A 20,553-nucleotide genomic window follows, 5' to 3' on the forward strand; every position below is an offset into this window, starting at 1 on the left:
ATCTCTCTGTCCAGATAACATAATACATGTTTAGTGTAAAAAAATATGGAAAGTGCATAAAAGCACAAAGAGGAAAATATGCCCACCCCTTAACTGCACCCTTCAGAAGTGTCCACTTTCAATATTTGGGTGTACATCTTTCCTGTCTTGCTTGTCTTTTACAAAATGAATATGAAACTCTCTACTCTGCTTGGTAATCCATGTTCTCACTTAACATAGTTGGAGTACATACCTAGTCACTATTCTTTTATATTATCAAATTTAGTACCAGTGGAGTTTACTACCCTATCCATGTACAATAATTCCTGGAATTGATTAATTCCCTAATTTTAAACATACAAATTTTTTCTAAATTTTCACTGTTATAAATAGGACCAAAATAAATATTTTGGCAAATAAATATTTGTGCAATTGCATTATTCCTTTAGGGAAAGTTCTAGAAGTGTTAGAACCAGGCTAAAGATTTCCAAATTACCTTCCAGAAAATTGCTCCCAATTTACCCTCCCACCAGCATTTTATGAGTCTGCTACTTTCCATGCCTCTCATCTATACTGGGCATTAGCTTTTTAAAAATTTTCCCCCAGTGTTTTAATTTGCATTTCATTGATTACTGCTGATATTAAACATTTTTTCACATGGCTTTTGATTAATTGTATCTTGTGTGAATTGTACATTCAAGCTCTTTCCTCATTTTGTGATATTTGCCTTTTATTTAAAGAAAACACATGAACATATGAAGAGTTCTTTAAATAAAACTGAGTAACTCATAAGGTATAAACATATTCCCAGTTTATCAATCATGTTTTCATATTTCTTATAATAATTTTTGACACAGTGATTTTAAAGTTTTATGTAATCAAATCCTTTAATCTTTTCCTTTATAATTTCTTCTTTTGTAGTTATACTTAGAATACCTTCCCCCTCTTAAAATCAAATAAATTCTCACCTGTATTTTCTCCTAATTCTTTCCAGTTTTCAATTTTTACATGTAACTCTTTAATTCATCTGAAATTTATTTTCGTGTATAATGTGAAATAAGGATCTGACCTTGTATTTTTTTTTCAGGAAGTTAACCAGCACCTTTTATTGAATGATATTTCCTTTCCTCACTGATTTGAAATGTCATCTTTATCACATACTCAATTCTTAACAAATTAGAATTCTTTTTCTGGGTGTTTCATCTTATTCTACTCACCCAACTAGTATCATATTTTTTTAATCATTGTGGCTTTATGATAATAATTGTGGTATTAGGCTATATAGATCCAGAATGGGGTATTTTAAAGTTTTCCAAATCGCAGTATACTGGCAGAGGCATGCTTTGACTTTGTTCTTTGGAGGACTTGTAAAGTTGAAGAGGCCACAGAAAGATCCTGGGTGAATAGTGATGCTAGACCAGAAGGATGCGTCCTACTAAGACTTGAGCCTTAAATCCTCTGGTATTCTCTTGGGAACACTGGTGGAAATCAAGAGGAATTGAGATGACACTGTTGGTAGTTCAGAATCACTAAATCCAGGAAAAAAGCAAGCAGACATGTAAACTGCATGGACCTAACTAAGGGAAGCCTTGCAAAAAGCCAATAACTTATAAAAACACAGGACAAGTGACGAAGTTTTACTCTGAGAGGGGCAGCAAAGATGGCACAGAATATAGATTCTATTGTGCTGGTAAACACATAACGGTTGTGTTTGCTGGGCTGGAAAATCGTGTTTACTTATTTACAAGGCTATACGTGACTCACGAATCTTCTCTGCCTGGTGGGTCAGAGACCAAGGTCGCTAGTTGAGTGAGCCGCTCAGTGGACCAGTCGGCTTTGCAAAGAGGGAAACCATCCAAAGTACCCACAGGCCTGAGGATGGGTGTGCACTTTCATTTTCAGTCCTGATTCAGGATAGCACAGGAACAGCTTCTTTAGTGATGGGGTGGGGAAGAATGTGAATGGGGAGTTAGCAGAGGGAATGGGGTGAAGAATGGAACTCACACTTCTCTTGGAGATTTTAATTTTGCTTTGTGGTACACCACTACCACCACCAATTACTCCCACCCCTCATTCCCCACTCCACCCCAAGGAGGTAAAAATCACCCTTCTCTCCCAGCGGTTTCCCCTTTCTTTACACTTCCTCCAAGAGGGCAGCTAGCTAGGAGAGGGGTTGGGAAGTGACGGAGGGTCTCCCACACGTATCCTAGAATGTTAGGCCCACTCTCCTTCCCCTAAAGCTCTAAGACTGTCGGCTGCTGACCAGGGCAATCCCAATACTGCCTTATCTTCCCTCCCCTTCATTCCACTCCCCATCTTAGGTGGTTTCCACTTACTGTTCGGCAGGGATGTAGCCGTCCACCAAAGGGCTGCACTCGACCCCTGCCACCTTGACGTGGGAGGCGATGTCCCGGAATTCCAGGCCCAGGTTCTCCCCTCGGATGGTAACCTTGGTGCCTCCTTCCCGGGGGCCTGTCACTGGGATTATCTGGAGGGAGGAAGCAAAAAAGTTGACGGTACCAGGATGCAGCCACCACCCACTAGCTGAAGGGGCTAGAAGAGGCTGGCTGGCTGGCTCTGATCTGTCGGGGCCCCCTGCCCCATGTTGGGTCCAAGTCAGTGAGAGACCCAAAGTCTGGGACTATCAATGGGTAGATGCTTTTGGTAAAGCAGTCTGTTTGTCATTGGTTTTAGGAGAAGGGTTCAAAGTCCCTGGCTTCTCCTCCCATTTCATAGAAGATGAGATAAGGGAGTGGGACATGCTCTGCTATGTTCCTGGGAAATGAGTAGAAAATTGGGATGAAAGACTTGCAGTGCTTGCTTGAGAGTTCGATTCTCAAGGAAAAATAAAAGCCCTATTTCAACCCACAGCCCTCCATACCTATAGAAATCCCACCTTTCAAGATCCTTCTCAAATGTCACATCTCCACAACCAGATGTTCCCTCTTTCCACTGAAATTTCAAGACACTTTCTTGGTCCTGTGTTCATGGTAACGATTTGTGTTTGATTCTTCATCTCCCCCTTACAACTCCCTCCCTGTCAGATCCTGAGTCTCTGAGGGTAGGGGCCATGTCTCCTTGTGGACTCTGCTGTGACAACATATTTATTCCTTGAGTTGTTCTTATACTGAAAACCACAACTATCCAAGCATCTTCCTGGATTTACAAGAGCATTTTGTCACAAATTTGTGGATTTCATTGTTTGGCTTGGTCTCTAATGGAGATGGGTTTAATTTAGAGTTTACTCTCACGTAGTGGTCAAAATGATGGGATTTCCATCCTAAAAAGTCACCGAGTTGAAAATACGTGAATGGCATGTTTGGATACCACCACCACAGACGGGCCCTGCTTTGGGGTAGGAGCTCTGTAGAGTTAAGGCATTCTAATGATGACATCCCATGGTAGAAACCCGAGTGGCAGAACACATTCTGTGCCAGGATCTCCTGGCATGTTATAGACCAGAGAAGGGCAGGAACCCATTTCATGCCTCTGAACACCTGCACCAAGGTCTTGGCCAACGTCGGTGGGCTCAGAATTGAAGGAGCCCGGATACACTGCCTTTCCAACGTTTCCTAAACCACCCTCCCCCAAGTGAGGGTTGGTTCAAAGATAGAAAAGGGAAAGGAAACCAGCTGGGCTGCACTTGAGTTGCAGTTTTGCTGAGTAAGGTTGTTCACTCACAGAAGTCCAGATACTCCCTGCCTCTTCACATCCTGGGGTGGGCGCGTGTGTCTCTGAGTGGATGTGAGCCCAGGTGTGAGGGTGTGTGTGTGTGTGCTCCCATCACAGTTGAAAAACGGGTGCCTTGGAAGCATAGGCCAGTCTGTGTGTTGGTCCGGGGGTAGGAGATGGGGGTGACTGTGCTTCCCCAGTGCCTGCCCAGGCAGCCCCCAGAGTGACCGCCGGCCAGGCTCCCTGCAGCAGCATGAGACCCCGACCACTTCTTGTCATCCTGAAAAAGGAGTTTGTTCTCTGGCCCCACCCTTGGTTCCCCAGATTCCCCAGGGGGCCAGTACTAGCTCGGAGCCAGTAAATAGCCCCCATCTCGGGCAGATTTGTTCAATTTGTCATCTCCCTGTGATTTTCTTGGACCCAGGCCAAGAAGAAAGCAAGTCCCTTCGCCTGTGCCAGACACACCATTAGCAGCCCTGCACGGCAGCCCCGGGAGATGGGTGCTTGTTGAAGGCCCTGGGAGCAGGGGGACCCCAAGGAGGCACAGGTGGCTGTGGGTGGCAAGGAGGAGAGGGGTAAGGGCAGGGGCAGTGGGGAGAAGGGGCGCCCACCTCCCCTCCTCGAGATAATTCTGTAGGTTAGACTTGTAAATATTTCTTCCCATTTTGGGAATTGCTGTTTAGGTTCCTATCCATCCAGGGGACTGACATGGGGACTAAGAGCCCCCAAGTCTGGAAAATAAGGAATGTGGAGGAGGAGGGAGCTAAACTGTAGGTCCCCACCTCTCCCCAGGGATGGCTTTGCTGGCTGGGGCTGTCCACCAACACAAGCCAAGACACTTCATACTTCATACTTCATACATGTATCCCTCGTGTACACGCACAATTTGTGGTCTAGGAATCAGGAAACCTGGGGTTCAGGACACACTTGGTAAATCAGCCTCTCGGAGCGCTGGTCTCTTTATCTGTGTAATTGCCCTGCCCCTCACAGGGTCGTGGTGAGAGCCAAAGAGGTGAGGGATGTGCAGTTGTTTTACAAACTGTAATCTACCGCCCGACTATATGGCCTATTATTGTGAGTGCCATTGTTACACTACTGAATAATGTGGATGTTGGTGAAACTTTGCACAGAGCTGGCACCCAGGTGATCTTCACTATCCACAGAGGCAGGGCCTGAGCATCCTTCCACTTCCCTCTCCTAGTCCCCCTCCACTTCCTTAAAATAATCAGCTCTGCTCTGGGCTGGAGGCTCAGATGTGAGTAAGACATGGCCCCATTGTGGAGAAACACTCAGAAGATAGAAGTGGCCTGGCCTCTTCCTTAATTTTTAGAGGGGCACAGGAACTCCAGCCATGGTGGGAGGGGTAACACCCCAGATGGCCTTTTTGCCAGGGACGGAAGAGGCGAAGAGAAGGGGCTACTTAAATAAACCCCAGGTGAAGCAATTTCCTTGACTTGGTTTTGTGTGGCTATTTTAACAATGATGATGGAGGAGGAGAATGGTGAGATTTCAGTGGCTGGGCCTGGAGCTCAGTGCTTTATCTGTATTATTTCAGATAATCCTTATAACTCCCCTATGAGATGGACACAATCCTGCTGCACAGTGAGGAATCTGAGGCACAGAGAGGCTGATTGACTAGCCCTGAGTGACCCAGCAATTAAGTGGTGGAGTGGGATTCAAACCCTGTTCTCTATGACCCAAATACTGCGCCCTGCTCCTTACTGGGTCTCCCCTCCATGGCCTCTGCCCCCTCAGCCCTCCAGGCCTATGCTCCCAAGCCATTTCTGCCATTTTATGTCTTGCTTTGCGTGAGTCCTGAGGCCTCTCTGTTTCGACCTTCTGCACCTCCCCATGTGGATGACAGGCTCCCAGGGCTGGCTCTGCCCCCTTCACACCCACCAAGCCTCTGCTCATTGACCGCCTGTTTGACGAGGCTGCCACCGATAGAGCTTCACAGCCTGGGTACTGCTGCGCTTGGAGAGAGAGGGAGGGGGTGGCTGGAACCTAGAGTCCTTTTCTGCACAATACAGGCCGCTTGAGCGCCTCTGGGTCTTAACCTTCCCTGATAAGAGAAGGCTCTCTGAACCAAGTCCACAGTGTGCAGGGAAACTGTGAAGCTAAGCAAGGCTGCTGCTGCACCAGCCTACGCATCCCAGTCCACCTGGAGATCCCTGGGGCAGCCAACACCATGGTTGGGCACCGATATCAGGGCCTGGCCCTGTGGGCAGCGTTGGATCAGCTGCCCGGGGCTGGGCCCCGGCTTACCTCCGTGATGCGGGGGTTTGTGCACTTGCTGTTTGTGCCCGACAGCTCCAGCCACTGGCTCTCGTGGGTGGGGCAGTGCTGGCGCAGGGTGCACTGGCCCTGGCCCTGGCACCAGCCGCATTCGAAGTCCGGGTCCGCCTTGAGGCACAGCCCGCAGCTCTCGCGCATGGCTCCACACTTGTAAAGGTGAACTGCGGACAGAGGGCCAGAAGGACTTTGGGTGGGTGTAGGGAGGGACAGGGGAGGTGGCCTGGCCACAGACTGTAGGGCAAGGAGCACGGTCCTGGCCATGGGCCACACGGGCAGCGTCCTCTTAGCCAATCTGACAGAGAAGATCAAAATAGAACTTCAGGTCTGAGAAGAGGGACTCAGCCGGGAAGCCCGGAGCCTCTGCCCTGCTCCTTCCCAGAGCCCGAGCCGCCGCCCCCCTACCAGAAGCCAACAGCCCACGCCCAAGAATAGGGAGGGGGGGGGCGAGGAGGCTGGACGGGAGGCGCAGAGCCAGAGGGGCGGGTAGCCACTAAAAGGTGGGGGCCTGACTGGCATCCACCAAAGAAGACGGAAACTCCCGCTCCCCCTCCCCGGGGCCAGGGGCCAGGGCCAGCCAGGGCGCCATACCTTTATTCTGAGCTGGGTTGTCAATGTTGAAGTGCCCGTTCCACACAACCGTCAGCTCCACGGGCAGGTTGTTGATCTCCATCCCTTCGTAGGAGTACTGCAGTGCGGGGTGGGGGGGAGGAAATCCGGTCAGAGTTTTGAAGGCCCTCGAGAGGATGTGGGGCTGAGGACTGGCTGAGATTCTATTCTGTTTGTGTGTGCGAATGTGTGCACGTGTGTGAGAATGTGTGTGCACACAGGGGCGCGTGAACAGGCAGAATGGGAAGGGCAGGAATTGGGAATTGGGGAGTGGGGGGTGGGCGGAAGGGCAGAAAGATAAAGCAGGGGATGGGTCCAGGCCACTTGGCATGCTGGGTCGAGTTGTGGACTGAACGCGCCCCACTCTCCTTCTATGGGGCTCGGGCCTGCCCCCCCAGCTGGGCCTTCCCCAGGAAGGTTAACTGTGGAAAGAGCCCACTTCCTCCCTGACTGCCAGGGGAGCTCTGACCATGCAGACCTGGCCAGGCCCTCAGTTAGATCTGGGAACTCCAATTTCTGTGAAATTTCACGCTCGGCAGATGCCTGACCAAAGACCTACAGTGGAATCATAAATACATAGGCAGTGGTAGTGGTTACAGAAAGCAGGAAATGAAGGGACAGCACTACTACGGCAATGAGAGGCTGGGGGGTCCAGAGAGAGGAGGGAGAGATGGGCACCTAGAGATGAGGATAAAAGCCTGAGGAGCCCCCAGTGGGCAAACCTGGAATTCTGGCAGTGCCTTCTGTCCCGCCCGGGGTCCCCTCTGGGTCCGGCTTCCCTGCCCTGCTCTCAGGGGTTCCATGCTCTAGCCCAGGGGCTGTGGCACTGAGAGGTGAGGGGTGCTGGCTTGGGGTGTGGGGAGGGGCTGGGGCATTGCGCCTTCTCATGCATGCCACAGCTTCACCTGCCTCCTGATGGCAGATACTTCTCAGCGCCCCAGAGGAGGAGGGGAGAAAGCCAGTGCTCGGGGCTGGCCAATCCCTATCTGGTGATTTTCTCATTGTCCCACCAGAATTTTCCCACCAGAGGGAGTGGGATGGAGGAATGGATTAGAGACAGACTTTCTGTAAAGGAAGGCCTGAGGCTTGGCAATTTGTCGGAAGGGGTTTGTCCAGGGAACATGGTTTGAGGCGACTTGTGCAGAACTGACAGGCTCTTGTTAACGTTGAGTTAAAATTTGGAGGGACTGGGCTAGGGGGGTGTTGGTGATTATTATGGGTAACAGTCAAGGTCCCCTCCAGTTGCAGCACCTCCCTGAGGGGCAGGGCAGCACCTCCGTGAGGCACAGCCTGGGCAGTGTGAGGGCACTGAGGGTCCACTCCTGCTTCTGGGCAGTACTATGTCTACGGCCTATTCTTAGGGAGTCTGAAGGAGAGACTGTACTCCTCAAATCCAGGAAAGCAACCTGATTTCCTGAGGTACAGAACACGCTCCGGTGTGAATATGCCATTGCATTGCCCCCATAGAGCCACACAACTGGGTGTGCATTCAGGTGCCTCCAATCCACTGGGGGAGCCTGATTAAAATACAGATCCCCAGGCCCTACTCCAGAGCTCCAAAACGTTCAGCTCCCTGGCGATGCAAGGCCAGGCTCCGGAGCTGCCCTCAGTGCTTTTCCCACACAATGGAGGTGGGAAAAACACTCTCGTAGGATCTCTTTTGACTGATGCCACCTGGGTCAGGGCCAGGGCTCAAGCCAGAGAATAAAGCAAAGCTCCCTGCCCCTGCGGAAAGCACAGCAGAACCTTTGATCACCGTATAACCCAGCTCATCTCTCACAAGCCATCTGCCATGGAGTTCAGTGGCATCCTTCTCTCAATCAACTCCCGGGAGAGAAAGTTGCCCTTCGTGTCTGGTTCAGGCTGGGTCATCCCAAGTTGTTGTGAGTTTTCTTGCAAAACCTCGTTCACTCTTGCCTGGTGGATCTTAAAATGATCTATCATCAGAATCACTAGGGGGCTTGCTCACACGTGCTGACTCAGGCTCTCCAGAGATGGGGTGCACTGGTCTGCTTTTGTAGGAGCTGGGATTCTGGTGCTGGCTAAAGGTGGAGGACCACGGCTCCCTGTGGTCAGCTAGAAGCTGTGTGGCAGTGGACTGCCCAAGGGGACAGGCGGCTAGGAGAGGGTGCCCTCCCTTCCATGACAGCTGGACAGATGGAACACTTTTCCAGACTTCCCACTTCCTCATCTAGCCAAGCCCCACTTCTTCTCATGGTCCCTCTTCCTATCTCCTTCCTCCAAGGGCCCCATGGGGAGGGAGGTGGTCTGGGCTGCCTGCAGGGTGCTGGGCAGGGCTGGTCGTCCCAGCACTGGCTGAGCACCATCGGGTCACCTGTGGCCTGGCCTGGGCAGCAGTGCTGGTGGTGGCAGTCAGGATTGGAGCCTGGCTCCTGCCTCTCAGGCCTCTGTCCATCGAGGGCCCAAAATGGAAGCAGCAGGTGGTGACCAGGGCCATGTGGGGCCACAGATCAGTAGAACCAGAGGGGACGCAAGGAAGTCTATATGTGTATATGTGTGAGCACCTGCATGCAAAGGCACCAACGCATGCTGATTTATGAAGGGGTTAGCACATACACCTGAATTGTCTGTGTGTTCATACATGCACGTGTGTGCACGCACACACACACAGCCACAGGTGGCTCTGCCAGTTACTAGCTGTGTGAATGTGAGCAAATGATCTAAGTCGCAGTTTCCCCATCTGTAAAGTGGGGATTAAAAACAGAATATACTTCATATGATTGTTGTGAGGATTTGAGATAAGGCTCGATAGCATCAGCGTAAGCACTTAAATATTATTGTGTATTTTAATCCATGTGTATACACTTAGGTACGCTATGTAAAAATATATGTGTTTATGTTTCGTGGACTAACAATAGCAACTATTTATTGAGTGTTTACGTGCCAGACACTTTGTACATATGGGGATGCACACATGTGAGAGCGCATATGTGTTTGCTGTGCACGTGTGCACACATTTTCCTTCTGAAGAAAATTGAAAATAAAAAGATTTTGAGGATAAACTATGCTGGGCATTGCTTTCTCTCCCTGCTTCCTGGGATCATGACTATGAAATAGTATAGAAATCATCTACCCCGGGGTCTCCCCACCACCCCGGGGGCTCCCCACCACCCAGGGGGCCCCCCCACCACCCAGGGGGCCCCCCACCACCCATCTTCGTTTCCAGGAAAGTCACTTAGTTCCTGGACGCCTCTGGCCTGTGGATGACCTGCCTCCGGCATGTGCAGCGGCCGCAGGCTGAGGAGCCTGGACCACCAGCTCCCACCCCACACACCCACACCTCTGCTCCACTTAGCATTTCTATAGCTCTCTGTAATCAGTGGGCAGTTAATCTACACGAAGCCCTGAGCTGGGGGAGAACCTGTTAGCCAGCTCCATGAGGCCAGGGGTTAAGTGCCTCCATCAATGCCTGGCACACCGTAGCTGGGCTAATGGATGACTTCATCTGTTACCCTGGGAAGTGGGGAACCTCAGTTTCTCCATCTTCTAGAGCCAAGAGAAGACCCATGTGTTACTCAGACTTTCTTTCCTCCAACCATTCCCTTGTCACCAGTTCTGAGATATTTTGCTAGAAGGTTCTACCATTCAAGAACAAATCTGAACAACAGCATATAAAACTATGCGAGATACTGGTGTTTGCTCAGAGTCCATCTCTAGGTCCAGAGAGGGTCCCGCGGAACCGTTGTCATTTGTGTTCCAGTAAAATAGGAAGGGGGACAAGTTCTCTTCCCATCCCTCTCTCACCCCTAAATGGGCATCAAGGGCAAGCATGAGGCCGCTGTGGGTCAGTGGAATCTGGGCACGGAAGCCAGGCCCCAGAGGTAGTGCCCTGGCCAGCCAGGTGCCCTTGTAACCACACCTGCCTGAGAGCCAGGGACGGAGAGGTGGGCACGAGCCCTGTTAGCAGCACGTGATGTTCTGAAGCCTTGGTCTACGGTGGGCCACGAACACCCACAGTTGCCCCAGCACCCCTGCTCCAGCCTGCAAGCCCTCCCTGCTGTCCCCTTACAGGCCCTCTGGGGCTGCTGTGACTGGCCTGGACGTATCCTGGAGAGCGTCCCCAGCGACCGCGCTCACACTGCATTTTCCCCAGTCTCCCTTCTTTGCTCTCTTTGGACACCTCACGTCGCCAACCTCCTTCTGCATCACAAGCCCAGGTTTTTTTCTGTTAATATCCTTCTGCCCTCCTTCCCTCATTCCAGAGATCCCAGGGATTTAGGAAATCAAACAAATAACTCTTCTTCTGTACAGTCCTCCTCGAGCCATCAGAACCTGATTCCTGAGATCAGACCAAAGCTGGAGTATAAAGTGCTCAGTTGCTATTTTGTGCCTGACTTTTGATCAGAGGGTGTGCTATGAAACTGGGTTCAAGTTCTGAATTTGCTGCTTACTTTTTGTGTGCCCTGGGGATGGACACTTGCCCTCTCTGGGCCCCTCTGTGTTAGGATTTAGCAGCCACTCTCTCAGGTCCATTCCTGGCCTGATGGCATGTGGTTTTCTGTGACTGTAGGGGAGGTTCACCCTGATTATGGACCCGAGGAGTCTTTAAGGAAATCATGTGATGGCAAGGACCATTTGGGTCCAGATCAGCACTTAAACTAGGATCCCAATGTCCCCCCAAAAAGGTTCCTGGCACAAGTAAAAGCTGAGCCCCCCTGAACTGCATGGCTGTCCTCACTGATGATGCCAGCAGATCCTGCTAGGTAGAGAAGCCTCCTTCCTATTGCTTTCACTACTAGGGATGTTGAGGAAAAATAGAGGCCATGAAGGGAAAACCTGCTGAGCTGCTTTGGGAGCAGCCTGGGAGCAGCGGGAACTGGTGCATGGGTGGTGAGGGGGCCATCGGCCCGCCCCTAACGCTAGGAGGCCATTTCTCAAAGGTAAGGATAAGTGGGGGGAGGTGGTGGGTTTGGCATGAGCCATCCTCAACTTCTGGAGGTGAGGGTGGGGGGATGGCTGGGAACTTAAGTCCTGTCCTCTCGTGTGGCTAAGAGCCTCTCGCCCCAGGACCGTGTTTGCCCCAGGGCTCTGGTGCTCCCACTGACTCCTGGGAAGGAGATCTGGAAGTGCAGGGGTTTCACACACTCGGGAGGCCGGCCGATTGGGCAGCGCCCCCTTTCACCCCTGCTGAGGGCCTGGGCCCACATAGGCTGGAAGCAGATTTGACCAAGGGGGTCGTGGGACAACAGGATTCTGAAGCAGGCTGGTAAGATAGGGAATCAACAGACGCACCTGGAACCTGGCAAGAAGTCCACATGGACATCAGCAATCCCCAAGATGGCTGCTGGAAGACCCTCCCCAAGGTTCTGCCATTGAGAACAAGACTTCCTCAGGAAGCCAGAGAAGCCCCAGATATTCCCCGAGGACTTTATCACTGGACCCTCAGGGCAGTTTGACAGGTGGGATAATCAAAAGAGCAAACCGCTGGGACCCCTCCTTGGCCATTACCAAAGGGGTGGAATAATTAATGGATCAAAAAGCAGGCGCAAGGCCTGAACGCACTCTCTCTTGCCTTTGGACCCCGATTTTGGCCACCCTCTCCCCTGCTTGGATCGCTACGCAAGTAAAACCTGGGCATTTATAATCTATAGTGGGGACTTGCAGTCTGTAAACAATCTGCTTTGTCACTTTTCAGCCCCTTCCTCTTCACCTGGGACCCCTGATCTGTTAATTCCCCCCATTTCTCGTCCCTCCCTACCTGAATAAATTACTGGCCTAACTCACCTGATGTGCTCTTGAAATTCATTTCTGCAGCATAGTCAAGAACCTAGATAAAATCCAGTAACACTTCCACAAGTTCAATTCCCAGGTGATTTCTTAAAACTCAAGAATTCAACATCCGAAAAACAGATGCCCATGCTGGAGCCCAGTGGTGCCTACCGCTTCCCATGGGCATTGGCCCGGCTGCCGGCACCAGGTGTGGTATAGAAACCGGGGGGGGGGGGGGGGGGGGGGGATGGGGGAGACCTGGCCCTCTCCTGCCTCACTGCCTGCCTGTGTTCAGCGTGTGCTCCAGTTACCGGGAGGCTCGTTTTTTTTGCTCCCACATTGGGGTAGTTCTCTGGCAAGGTCAAAGGGCTTCTGTAGTCAGGCAGCTCTCGGTCTTGGGATACGCTGCGGGCATTTAAACACAATCTGCTTCCAATTCTGGCAGTAAATAGAACGGCAGCAGGTCCAAACCAGTTTCTTGAAAGTGAAAGTTATTCCCCAAGGCTCAGACAGAGTTCTGACCAAGGGGTTTTAGAGGTCTAACTCATGCCATTATTTGGTCCACTTTCATCCATTTCAGAGTCAGCCAGAGTACGGGGCCCTGTGGCCCAGCCTTGTGGAGACTGCGCCTGTCTCTCAGGGACCTGAGGGCTCAGACCTCAGCTGGGCTGGGCATCCTCCCTCCTCTTAGGCTTGGAGCCCTGGGGCAACTTCTCCAGGGAAGTGGGGACTTTGGTCTGTAGTCTGAGATCCCTACATGCCTTGCGATGACTCCCATGTGAGGCTCAGGCTTTCTCTTCCCACGTGGGCAGAGAACGCTAACCAAATCCTTGGGACTGGTCTGCTTGGCCTCAGGATTTATGAGGAAGTACGAGGTGTTTAATATCCCCTTTGGGTGCAAGTTCAATCTGGAGCACTGAAGAAATCAGAAAAAGAGCTTGGCAGCCAGGAGAGGGGGAGATGTACAAATGGGGAGCTGCCGGGGACCCACATGGAGCTGCAAAGGCTTTGAGATCAGTCGATTCCCAATTCAATCCCTGCAATGCTCAGCAACCCTGGGCAAGAGTGTGGCCCTCTCTTGGCTCCATTTATGCCTCAAATGCTCCCCGTAAGAAGAGTGGGGTGCTCCCAGCAAGTCCTTTGTCTGAGACCCTCCTCGTCCTACACCATACACCCAAATATAGTCACTCATATAAAGACCCAGGGGTGTAGATGAATGGGAGGCAGCGTGACACAGGACGAGACCCGAAAGCCGGTGCGAGCCCTGCCACCCGCCAGCTGTGAGGCTCTGACAGCGTCACTTACCTTCCGGAGCTTCAGCTTCAGGGTCCCTTCCAAGACCTACCCAGGCATCTAATTTTGTATTGATTATATTTCATTCCTTATCTTAAAGAGGGTCCCTCAAACTCCACAACTTTCAGACCCCACAAGCCTGCATCTGCTCTGCTCCTGGGCCTCCATTTTTTCTCTTGGACAGTAAAGAAAAATGTTAAGGTTTCTCACAGCGTGGAGAATGTTATGAGTCTATAAATCTAGTGCTTGTCTTTGAGCATCTGGGTGCATCAGTGTAAACCCATTAAGGGAATGAAAGAGACCAGGGCAGTAGCTAGAAATGAAAGAAGACAATGACAGGAAGTAGGTCGGCAGGGAAGGTGATGTAAAGTTAGGGTACGCCATGTGCTTACACCGGAATAAGGTGGACAGCCAGCAGCCAACTTGTAGTAGTTGTGCATAGACTTAACGCAAACTTGCTAGAAACTGGGCACGGTTCACTCTGATGGAACCAGCCTACTCCCGGTCAGCCCCTCCTGTTCAATGGCTCCCATTTGCTGATGCCTGGTCTGTTCGGGGAGCCGCCATTCTGTGGAACTACCTTTCTGTAGGTTTGAAGGCAATGGGCCTCTGTGGGTTCCAAGGCCACGCTCAGGCCAGGCCTGGTGGGAAGACAGGGCTTAGGGCTTCCAGAAGTTCTCTCAGGAGGGAGAAGGGACGTGACCATTTCTGGGAGCCTGGTACATCCTGCAAACACATCTGCCCACAAAGAGGGCTCAGTGGCCCCGTGGCTGTGTCCGTAAGCCCCTCTCACCATAGGCCCTGATTTGGGATAACCACCATCATGGCCACAACATGGCTACAACTGTGGCCAAACACTCAGAACCCAGCACCTGTGGTGATAGGCATTACGGGACGGGGGCTGGTGAGCAAGGTTGGGGCAAGCAGTTAGGCAGGGAGCTGAACGGCTGGGTGGGTGCTTGGGGAAATCCTGCAGAGCTGAGCTGAAGTGGCTCCAGGAAAAGAACCACGACAGGCTGGGGGACGGGCTGGGGCCAGCAGGAGGTGTGCGGGCCGGGGTGACTCACAGAGGTGTTCTGGCACTGCACGCTGGAGCTGTTGAAGCGCAGGGCCGGCACCCTCTGCTCGCTGCCCTGGATGCTGAGGATGCACTCGTACCCGCGCTGCCCCGACTGCGGCTGGGGGAGATTCTTGGCCTTCAGCGTGATGGGCTTGATCACTTCCACGGGCACCAGGATCTTGTCCACTCGCAGCAGCTGGGGGCAGTCCTGGGGACAGACAGCCAGGTCAGGGTGGGGAGGGGGGAAGCCCAAGGCGCCCCTCCAGGAACAAGCCAGGTGTTTGCCCTGCCCCACCACGCAAGGACACATCCACAGGTGCACAGGCCCATGTCGGTCTTAGAGACCCGATGGCTCTAGGCCATCTTGTCCACCCCCAGTCCCTGTTGGGGAGGGAATGGGACTAAGACATCTCGATCCCAGGGTCACCATCTCGAGGCCGCTCCTCACCGAGGCTGGTCCCCCACCTTCTTCAGGTTCCAGAATCAATGTCTTGCCTCATGCACTCCAGAATCTCTGATATACTTTGTTCTAAAAAAAAAAGGTGCGTTCTCCTCCCAGCACCCCCTCGTACCCTAGACAGAGATAGACACTTCTGGCTGGGCACCCCACTTTGGAATGAGCATCTCTTTGCCTCAGTAGCAGATTCCAAAGAGTTGGGAGAGATGGGCCCATGTGAGAAGCTCCATAGTAAGGCAGAGCCATGGGCTGCAGCTCTGGATGTCAGTCTCAACCACAGTGGAGGGGCCAGGAGGCCCTCAATTCATGGGCTGGGTCTGGGATTTGGGGGATGCTCTGGGATGTGCCAAGGGACCTTCTTAATCCAGAAGCTTCTGCCTGAGCTTTGGGTATGGCCTGACCTCAAGGCAGATAGACAGTGACCTCCTATATGCTGATGACGATCATGCTAATCCCTGGAGCCAGAAAGTCTTTGGAGATGGAGGTAATGAATCACTGGGCTCCCTTTCCCCAGGGAGGCTGGGGTGAAAATGGAGTTGAAGTTAGGAATGTGGGTGCTCTGCCCATTTGAGAGGTGGAAGCTGGTGTGCTGCTAGATTCTCCAGAGAGGGCAGAAGAGTTAGCATTCCTGGGTCTGACTGGCTTGGAAAGCATGAGTATTTTGTAAATACCAAGAGAGGCCTGTGTACCTCTCTGCCAGGCAGGTCTTATGGACCCCATGGATTCCTCCTTCTAAGGCATGGTTTGGGGCGTACCAAAACCTGATTTCTGGCAGGTTGACCATCCAGAGCATGGCAGGCACAGCCTTCCTGAGGATGCTTCTCCATGGCTCATGGCTAACTTTTGGCAGAGACTGCTAGACCCAGCCCTGACTATCATCCCAGGCAGAGTAAAGCTGAAAGTTAGCCATGGGGTAAGGCAGATGGGAGGGGTCGCAGGCAATCAGACAGCAATCAGCTGTCCTACCTATATCCCTCATCTCTCTCCCTTAAGCAAATGTGAGCCAAATAGGTCCCTGAAAGCTTCGTGATCACCAGACTTGAACCTTGGGCTCAGAAGGAGAAAAACTGGGTTCTAACTATTGAACTTCTGACTAGCTATGGACCCCTCAGCACATTACATTCCCAGCTTCAACTTCTCTGTCAACTGGGCAAGACTCCAAGCTCTAATCAGTCATGATTCCAAGATTTGGGGTGGTCATGCTCTCTGTCCTTCCTGATCATGTGACAAGAACAGAGGCAGCAAAGGGAGGCAGGGAAAATGGAAACAGGGAATGGAGAGAGACAGAGACCTCCCCTACACAGAGAAGGGAAGCCACGAGAAAAGGAGGGAGCCAGAGTGACAAGGGCACTGTCCACAGGTGGGCCGGCAGCGGAGCCTAATGTGGGGACACCACCCCAGTCCATTAATTAATTCCTCCATCTCTCCAGAGTGGTGGCACCTTTATCAAGAGAAACAACTAAAAGCAGAGATCAGGGCAGCAGGCCATCAGGAGAGAAGGAGCCATTGGCACACATGGCAGCCACCTTGACCCTAACCCTGCATGGAGCCCAGAGACCTTGCAGCACTCACGTGGGGAGAAAGTCTCAGCAGCTCCATCCTGGGCCACTGCCTGGGCTGGCCCTGCAGTCCCCCTGCTCCAGCAAGATGGGAATGTGGAGTCATGTCGATGAGAGGAGAGGTGTGATTTGTGAAAAGGATGAAGCTCAGAGCGGGTGTGGGACATGGGTGAGGCTGGAGAATCAGGATGGAGTCTATGGAAAGTGGTGAGTGATGAGCCAAAGGGTCCAGGCCACCTGTGCTGACTCTACCCCTCACTCTACCTGAGGTCTTTGGCAGCTTTCCCTTCCCCTGAAGCATGAACGTGCCTGGCCTTCCCTCCTGCTACATCCACATAAGGGAGCTGGGTCTATGGATTTCGAGTGGGAAACAAGTGCGAGTATCTCTCTCCCCTCCACCTCCTGCATCAAAATATTGCCATGGCAGAAGCAGACGTAGCTCAACTGATAGAGCATCCGCCTCCCATATGGAAGGTCCAGGGTTCAAACCCAGGGCCTCCTGACCCGTGTGGTGAGCTGGACCATGTGTGGTGCTGCCACGTACAAGGAGTGCCCTGCCACGCAGGGGTGTTCCCTGCATAGGGGAGGCCCACACGCAAAGAGTGTGCCCCACATGAAAAAAGCACAGCGCGCCCAGGAGTGGCACCACACATACCGACAGCTGACACAGCAAGATGATACAACAAAAAGACACAGATTCCTGGTGCCCCCGAGAATACAAGCAGACACAGAAGAAAACACGCAGCAAATGCACACAGAGAGCAGACACCGGGGGGAGGGCGGGGGGAGGGAAAGGGGAGAGAAATAAATAAGAATAAAATCTTAAAAAACAAACAAACAAAAAAGATATTAAAAATGTTGCCACGGAAAGGGAATCTGCAGTCTGAAAGTCCTCTGAACTGCCCTAATGGACCTCTTCCATGACACAAAGGAGAAATTGAGGCAGAGAGAGAAGAAATAATGTCTCCATGTCAGCAGATGTGTGAGCCACTGAAGAACTCAGTCGTTAGCCTGTCTCAGTCGCCATCTTTCTTCCCCTTTAACAAAAGAGGTAAGTTCCCCCAGGTGGGCAGGACCACCTCAGGGCAGGGCGCTCCCTGCGACCAGGGGGACTGGCTGAAACCTTCCCCAGGGATGGACTGCTTCTAGGCTCGGGCTAGGGGCAGAAGCACAAGCCTCGTGTGGTCTCCGGAAGATCCTCACTGAGGCTTGTGAGCAGTGCTCTAATGAGTCCTGATTGCCGGTGCCCCCATAAAGGCCTCGTTTGCATATAGAAAGGTTGATGGCTCTGAGAGCAAGTTCATTAATAATGATTGGAGAGGCCAGGGCTGAGTTGAGCACATTTTCCTCTGGTGGCTGCTGATTGACCCCAGTGTCCCTCCTAATTGAAATGCAAAACGACATTTTTTTCCCCAGGCAACAAGGTATGCAAGGACCATTTCCACCACCCTGCCCCTTCCACCCACCCCAGCTTCCAGAATCCCACCTGCCTTATCCTAAGATTCCAGGTACAAGACCATCTATAAATCGGTTACCCATGCGGAATTCCAGAGAAACTTCGTGTTTCTCCACCACCCTGTGGAGGCCCTGTTTCAGGAGCCATCCTGTCACAGCCCAGACCTTAGTCCCCACCTCAACTAGAAAAAGTCACCTCCCTGGCTGGGGAATCACAGAACCATGAACACAAGCCTATCTTCCTCCTGCTAGCTTCAATGTCTTGAAAATGGTCTCATCGTTGCGTGGCTTAACTGTAAAATGGGGATTAAAACTCCTCTTCCAAAGGACCGTTTATGGGGATTCCATGAATAACACATATAAAGTGTCTGGCGCAGAGTGAGCAAGCATTCAATGAATGGGTGTTCTTTCCACATCTGTTTCCCTAGCCTGGGCTGTACTTTTGTCCCTCATCGACTCCCTTTTCCTACCTCATTTCCAAAGGGCCCATCTCCCCTGTTCGTGCCACCATGCACCTTCCCATGGATACCTCATGAGCTCCTTCCACCCTTATCTTGAGCCTGATTAGTTTAACATCTTCAGGTGCCCTGAACACAGGGAGACAGGTTGGGGGGCAGGGGTCCTCATTCAGTGCCCCACTCCCCACACAACAATGCTCTCTTCTGGGAGATACCCCCCTGAAGCTGCATGTCTTGCATGCTCTGGTAGAGGAGATCCTCCAGGTAACCATGTGGACGAGAACTCTGGGGCTCCTCACCCATAAAGCAAAGAGGATGGATTGGGTTAGATGAGTTTTATGTTTCCCCTTCTGTGACTAACCCGGTAGATAACCTGTGTTCATCATTATGTAATCCTTTTGGAGCTCAGTTTTCCCGTCTCTAAAATGGGGATCACAATACCTTCTCGATGAGCTGAAAGGATGGTGTTCAAAATACCAACCCACCGCATGAGTGCTGGAGGGGCCCGAGTGTTAGGGAGCTTCATGGGGGAGGCAGGTCTAGGAGAAGTGGCTATTTTCCATCCAGTAGGGCAGTGTTTTAAGGTTTTAATAACTAGTGTGTTGCAGCCTGGTATGGTCATCCAGGTGGACACTGGCTCTGGTTTTAAGAAATATTATTCTAGTTAATACAATACAATATCAACCCAATTCACACTGCAGCACCTTCTTCTTCTTACATGTTCTTTCATGTCCTCTGGTTTCATAGAACAGATATGATCCCATGTTCCAGAAGAAAAAACAAGGGACATTTTTTACCTCTTCAGTGCCCACAATAATGAGCACCATAGTATTTTTACCAGATTATCTACTGACTTTTGTCCACAGATGATCACCCAGCCCCCAGACAGCATTCCTCAAAAAACATACTGCTCTTCTCTTTACAAGGAGGATGTTTCTCCCAGCTATCATTTGAAAGGGCCAGCTCTTGGAGAATGGAAAGCACCTGCATTTAACAAGATTACTTGAGGATAAATGCATGTAATAAGAACTAGACTCCCTTGGAAGCTGTTTGCCTGTGGCTATGTACTGCACTTGTAAAAATGGACTGAGGGTGGGGAGTGGCAGTGGCTTGAGGTGCAGGAAAATATTTAATAGCTTGGCTTTCAGGAGGTGGCTCCAGGTCGCCTGACCAGCCCTGTGCACATATTGGACTCCACTTAAATGCATACAAAAGTAAAGATAACACTGCTGATTGCAGGGAGCCGGAGCACAAAGCTGAAGTCTTAAAGCAAGAAAGATGCCTTCCAGTCAACTATGTCCAGCATGTCAGTGGCTGCTTTATACAGAGGTTTCATTGCATATTTAAATAATTGAAGAAGGACATAAAGAATGCTGCGGAGCTGGGAGGGAAAAGGCTGCCTTCAGGGCTGGAGCTGTCTGGGAGGGGGTTGGTAGGCCCATGGATTTACAGCCTGTGTTGTGTTTACAAGATGAGGGCTCTAACTCTCCCAGTTGTTACAGTAAGATTGAGGGAATGTGAAACTAGGGGACAGCTGGGGCGGCAGCAGCACCTGGGGTCAGCTAAGGAGTAAGTGATTGGCAGGTCACTCTTCCTCCCCCACATCACCTCGGTTCCCGTCAATTCCAAAGACAAGCCAGCTCTAGCCCCAATCAACACCCCCAAATTTACGCTCACCTTCTCAGATCCACCATGCCCAATACAAAAATGTAACGCACCATATATTTTCTTGCTATTCCCCAAGTTTATAATGCCATTAGCATGATCTACGATGGGCTGGTTCATGGAGAGAGCAAAGTAATAATCCAGAAAGGAAATACCCATAACCATAAGGGGGTTGGGCAGATGGGATTGATGGCGGGGACTGATGGAGAGTGCAATTGCCTGGAGAAATCACAACCCGTAATGGAATGAATACCTGGGGGGTGGGGTGGGAGGACAGGGATTGACGCAAGTTCTTTAGGTGGGTTTGGCTTTGTTTTCTCCAGG

General features: G+C 51.5%; 1 protein-coding gene across 2 annotated transcripts in view; it reads right to left on the reverse strand.

Moving 5' to 3' along the window:
* PLXNA4 (plexin A4) overlaps positions 1-20,553 on the reverse strand; it is a 465,144-nt gene that overhangs the window by 76,889 nt on the left and 367,702 nt on the right. For both annotated transcript variants that reach the window (XM_071215277.1, XM_058297369.2), the window contains exons 10-13: positions 14,643-14,843; positions 6,535-6,631; positions 5,917-6,107; positions 2,316-2,467 (exon numbers count right to left, since the gene is read on the reverse strand). In XM_071215277.1, coding sequence (XP_071071378.1) covers positions 2,316-2,467; positions 5,917-6,107; positions 6,535-6,631; positions 14,643-14,843 — 641 coding nt within the window. The remainder of the gene's footprint in view (positions 1-2,315; positions 2,468-5,916; positions 6,108-6,534; positions 6,632-14,642; positions 14,844-20,553) is intronic.

This window comes from Dasypus novemcinctus, chromosome 5 (assembly GCF_030445035.2).
Source record: "Dasypus novemcinctus isolate mDasNov1 chromosome 5, mDasNov1.1.hap2, whole genome shotgun sequence".
NCBI lineage: Eukaryota > Metazoa > Chordata > Mammalia > Cingulata > Dasypodidae > Dasypus > Dasypus novemcinctus.